Source organism: Sinocyclocheilus anshuiensis, unplaced genomic scaffold, assembly GCF_001515605.1.
Source record: "Sinocyclocheilus anshuiensis isolate Anshui unplaced genomic scaffold, SAMN03320099.WGS_v1.1 scaffold115, whole genome shotgun sequence".
Taxonomy (NCBI): domain Eukaryota; kingdom Metazoa; phylum Chordata; class Actinopteri; order Cypriniformes; family Cyprinidae; genus Sinocyclocheilus; species Sinocyclocheilus anshuiensis.
The window spans coordinates 2,420,774-2,426,035 of record NW_015548219.1 but is presented as its reverse complement, the minus strand read 5'-3'; the positions used below and the strand labels follow the sequence as shown (position 1 = coordinate 2,426,035).

At 41.6% G+C, this 5,262-nt stretch overlaps 1 protein-coding gene across 2 annotated transcripts; it reads right to left on the bottom strand.

The window, feature by feature from the left end:
• Window positions 1-1,301: 1,301 nt before the first annotated feature.
• LOC107654173 (carbohydrate sulfotransferase 1) lies at window positions 1,302-4,459 on the bottom strand. 2 transcript variants are annotated; one of them, XM_016441142.1, is made up of 2 exons: window positions 3,943-4,459; window positions 1,302-3,130 (listed from the first exon to the last, which is right to left on the bottom strand). In XM_016441142.1, exon 2 carries the CDS (start codon window positions 3,069-3,071, stop codon window positions 1,809-1,811), a length of 1,263 nt encoding a protein of 420 aa, XP_016296628.1. In that variant the 5' UTR covers window positions 3,072-3,130; window positions 3,943-4,459; the 3' UTR covers window positions 1,302-1,808. The 2 variants fall into 2 exon arrangements, with proteins under 2 accessions (XP_016296628.1, XP_016296629.1); XM_016441143.1 differs by having other exon boundaries at window positions 1,302-3,112.
• Window positions 4,460-5,262: the final 803 nt, after the last annotated feature.

The following is a 5,262-nucleotide window of genomic DNA, read 5'->3' as shown; positions in this document are numbered from 1 at the left end:
TCCTCTTTTGGAAGGCCAAACAAAGTAGTTTCGCTTTCACAACGAAACACAGCGTCACACACAGCGGGCTAGAGCGAGCGGAGACCGGAGGCCTAGAGTGAGCAGAGGCCGGGGGCTAGAGTGAGCGCGGGCGGCAGCCTAGAGTGAGCGGAGGCCGGCTTGAGTGAGCGGCGGCCAGTGGGCTTCAGAACGGCGCGGTGGGCAGGCTTGCAGCATCCACATGTGACAACCCCGGGCTGGACTCCGCTTAGTCCACGGTGTACATGAAAATAGTGGTTTCGCCAGTGATTACATCTTATTTCTGCTTCTCTACGTTTATTAAGATTTCGAAAATAGCAAACGTCTCTTTCACATACATTGAGCCAAACAATGTTCCATGGACACTAAATACAAATCTATATGCACTGAATCAATGAAAATTAGTGATATGATGATGAGGACAGCCACTAAAGAATGAATAATTTCATGCATTTCATATGAAAATCTCTAAATGTACATTAAACTACCACTCTAAAAACTTGATACACTGGACAAAAAAACATATGATTGTGATGTAACAGCAATGACTGATTGAATTTTACAACTTATTTGTAAATCATAACCACCCAAAGCAAGCAGAATGAAGTGCATGAGTTTACTTTAGATTTGCTTTTTTTTACCTGGATACAGCACCAATGTATTATGCATTCTAAAAGCAAACCAAACGCAAGTTTAAACCCCAAAAACTCTATGGCAGACAAGACTTTACACTGAGGCTACGTTTACACGACAATGATGTAGTCAAAAACTGAAAAGTTTTTCCCTTGTGTTTTTAATAGTTTCACATATACATGACAACGTTTTCAAAACGATTCGCGTTTACACATATCCGCGAAAACGGCCAAAAATGCTGTATTACGTATGCCAGGCCAGTAGTTGGCGCTGTCACCTTGTTAGTAAACAGTACCTGTAGGGAAGTGACGATTATATGTTGTATATGATGCATCTCGGCTGTTGGTTGTAATATTGGTGAAGTAAATCTACACTTTGCTGAAGAAGCGTTAGCAAACTCTTGAGCAGCAACAACAGTACCATGTACTCCACCATTGTTGTGTATGTTTGTTCGCGCTTGCTTTCCCTAAAATCGACACGTACTGCGCATGTCTACATACCTAACATGTACTATGCATGCACATAACGTCACCGTTTTCAAAGATTCCCGTATTGGGTGTTCACAAGGAAACGATAACGGTGGCGTTTTCAAAAACGTGCACTTTGAAACCTGTTTTCAAAAATATGCGCTTTCAGTCCCCAAAATGCCATTGTTGTGTAAACGAACCGGCAAAACGCATAAAAAGTTTCCTGTTTTTGGCTGAAAACGTTGTTGTGTAAACGGCCCCTGAGAAACAACCTGAGAAATAGTCTGACTGTGACATTCACAATTTTATTGCACGGCTGTTATTATACATGACAGCATTTCAGTCCCACATTAAAGATTTCTTGAGAATAGTCTGGGTTCTTTGACAAAATATTCACATTCACTGTTGTCAAAGCAATTACCAGCATACAGAATTTCTTTGTCAATAGTGTGGTGCTCTGCTCTAATATATAAATAATGAACATTACTATCTCAATGCAATCGCTGGAATCGAGGTGAAGTTGAGATCTCTTTACAGCTAAGTGTTTTGGTTCTTGTGCTGTTCATAAAATCATAGGGTGACTGCGAGGGAGTCTCCGAAGTAAAAAAAGTTCATAGTGCAAATGTCAATCACATTAAGGCAAGAATATAAATGTAGAAAAATAGTTGTGCATGCACATGATTACCTTTGTTACAAAAAAGGTATGAAGGTTTTGTCCTCAATGAGAGAGAGTGACATGTTTTTCAGCTCATCGGGGGAGTTGACAGCTTTGTAGCCGAGCTCATCTAAAATGTGCTGACAAACAGTTTGTGTGTAATCAACTATGTCATGAGACAATTTCAACCTCCAGCTCTCTGCATTGGCCGCTGAGTCTCTCAACGTGCCATACTTATGCTTTGCTGACATATCGTTATTGCCTCTTGTGTTGTTGTTTATCCAGTCCACCACACTTTTTTCCAAAGAAAGACCAAGGAATTCATAAACCTCCTTGGTTTTTTGGAGTGGATTCCTGGCCAGGTCCTCGTATCTCACCAGCATGTACCGTCCACGAAGCCACGGCGGTCGGCTCAAGCCGGTGGACACAGAGTTCAGAAAGTCGTCGCACACTGTCGTGAGCTGAGTCAAATCCAAGTTGTAAGGTTTACGGCCTGTGGCTCTCCAGATCCGCCATAGGCGGTATGTGTCCCGAAAGGTTTCAATCCTAGAAGATAATATCCCACGCGGATCCCTCACCAGCTGGATAACTTTCAGATTAAGCCGAGGGTCCTCGATCAGTGCCTTGAGATCATTGACCTCTGGAATACGCACTGTTTTAATGGCCACGTGCCGTCTTTCCCGACATGATTCGGTAGCGAGGGTCAAGTTAAGGGAGGCACACTTTCGAACACAATCCCCCTCTTCTATATTGCCATCGCTGGGGCTTAAAGCATCACAGACCGGCATAGAGCAGAGGGCTTTGCTGGCTCCTCGTCGAAACAGTTTATCCGTGGTATGGTTTGCCGGCTGCGGCTTGATGTAACTCTCTAAGAAATACAAGTCGCAGTTGTACAAGCTTCTAAGAAGGTCACGACTGGCTCCCAGCATCACTCTGCGCTCAACAGCATATCTGCTGGGAGAAAGGTGAGGGATTAAGGTCGTTTGGACATGATAGAGCGGTTCAAAGAGATAGAACACATCTGAGTGCTGGTTGAACAGCTGTCCAACGAAAGAGGAGCCGCTGCGGGTGGTCGCCAAGATGAGGATGTGAGTCTTCCTGGAGGAATTGTAATTAAAATATGGGTACTCATCACACATCCGATCGAAGGACTCCACATCCTGTCCCAAGCCACAGTTCAAAGGGTTAGGAACAGGGCACATATGAAAAGGCTTAGCTGTGAAAGTCCTGATTGCTGTGTATTGGATCGCTATGGACACCAATGCAAGTAGAATCACAGCCTTCCAGGAACATTGCATGGCTGGATAACTTCATTTAGAAGATGCAGTCCGATTTGATCCTATCGACAAAGACACAGCTGGGGAAAAAAAAGATCTCACAGTGAGTTCAAAAACAAAATAAGACATGAAGAGATTTTAAAAATGTATAACATTTACATTTTAAACAGGTCTAAAATAAAGAAATTGATATATGAACTGTAAACAGTTTTTAAAAAGTTATTCATAATGCATCAGTATCAAAAGCAAACAAAAACTTTAACTCCAGGTGTGAAAGACTAATTTAAACTTGAGTTTCTTGCTAAACATTAATTTCTAGCAAAGACAAATGTGCGTTCAAAATATATATATATTATGGCATTCTGCACTATATGCTTCACAATGCAAGGCTTAATCAGTCGTTTATTGCAATATGACGCTTTGATAAACTACTTCACGTTTTAATGCAGCCAAACTCCTACAACTAAACTGCTTCCTACAGGCTTTTACACACGCCTGAGATATTTTGTTTTTCCCATGTGGAAATCGGCAAAGGTTCAAGCAAACCAGCATCTAGAATGCAGACAGGTTACAAAATCGGTTCTTTTCAGAAACTGGCACCGGTTCAGGCACCTGTAGAGAGATGCATTAATTGCAATCGCTCACAATACCATATGCATGCTTATTATGATATGTTTGAAAGGCAGCCGTCAACGACCGCGCGCGTCGAGTTCTGATTTACCGCAGTGCAACACAACTCGGTATTCAGTTGGAAAAAAAAAAAAAATAGCAGATCCGATCTGACTGTCGACTGTATAAAACGGTGACCAACTTCTCCCTTATTCCAGCACGAACATTTCAGACATCCAATAGATTCGAAAATATCGTGAAATAAATACTTCGATATACTTGCCTCATATAAAGCTGTAAGAGAACATGACGAAAATTTAAACAAAAGAAAAAAATCAGCATATGCCGCGATGGCTTTGCGTAGTCGTCCCGTAACGCCCGTCATAGACGTTTTATCGCTTTAATTCATGTGTTCAGATGTCGAGAGCTTCATAATTCCCTACAAACCGATGAAAAGGTAGTATATCCTCAAGCAGCTCCATTCATGCTCGGGGTAAAACATTCAAAGACGGGCTCCGTGGAGAGACAACTGATGAATAAGGTATTGATGCGCATCCTCAGACATCTCTCTGTGACTAAACACCGGACGGATATTTCGTTCGTTCGTCGTGAAGAGAAGACTGAAGAGAGATGTGCCACTCGGTCCCAGATTAAGTAAAACGTAGACAGCCCTACGAAACCCTATGCGAATATGCAGCCCCTTCCCTCAAAACCTCAGTTGACAAAGGCTGAGGAGAAAAAAACAGCACTGGGGGAAGCAGATTTGGTTCCCTATACGCGTCCTCCCTCAGAACATGTCTGTGCTCGATGCTAAAGCCTTTAGACATGGAGTTAATTTGGATGAGGTGAACTGGCATCTAGAAATCTCAGCGTATTTTCTCAGTCTTCCGTCGCTATATTTTTGACGAGAGCAGGATATATTTTAAGGAATATTCGAGGACAGACATGGCTAGCTGGTGGATTTCCGTACTGACTGACTGACTGAAAGGCTTAAAAATAATTATGTAATGGCACAGTATGTGTAGAAATGTTGGGTTTTCTACATTATGGGAGGTGTCCCACCCAGCACCAGACGTCATTTGGACGTCGTTTTTTGGGCTAAATCAAGTCGGCCCGTCATGGACTTCTTTTAGCCCAAAAAGCGACGTTGAAAATTGGTCTTCGTTTGGTCCGTCGGATTTGGTCCAAATTTAGCCCAAAAAGCGACGTTGAAAATTGTTTTTTGTTTGGTCCATCTATTTTGGTCCAAATGTAGTTCACAATAGATGTTGAAAACTGAGCTTTGTTTGGTCCGTCTAATTTAGTCCAAATTTAGCAGTAGCACGTTTATTTCGGACCACATAGCCCTAATATAGCCATGAGCATAAATGTAGCAAGTGAAGAAATAGATTAGACATTTGACATATCTGAAGCACTGCTGAATATATTGAAATATATTTTAAAAATACATAAAACATAAATATTAAAGCAAATCAGTATATTAGAATGATTTCTGAAGATCATGTGACACTGAAGACTGGAGTAATGATGCTGAAAATACAGTTCACATGAATAAATTACATTTTGCAATGCATTCACATAGAAAATAATTATTTTTGTAGTT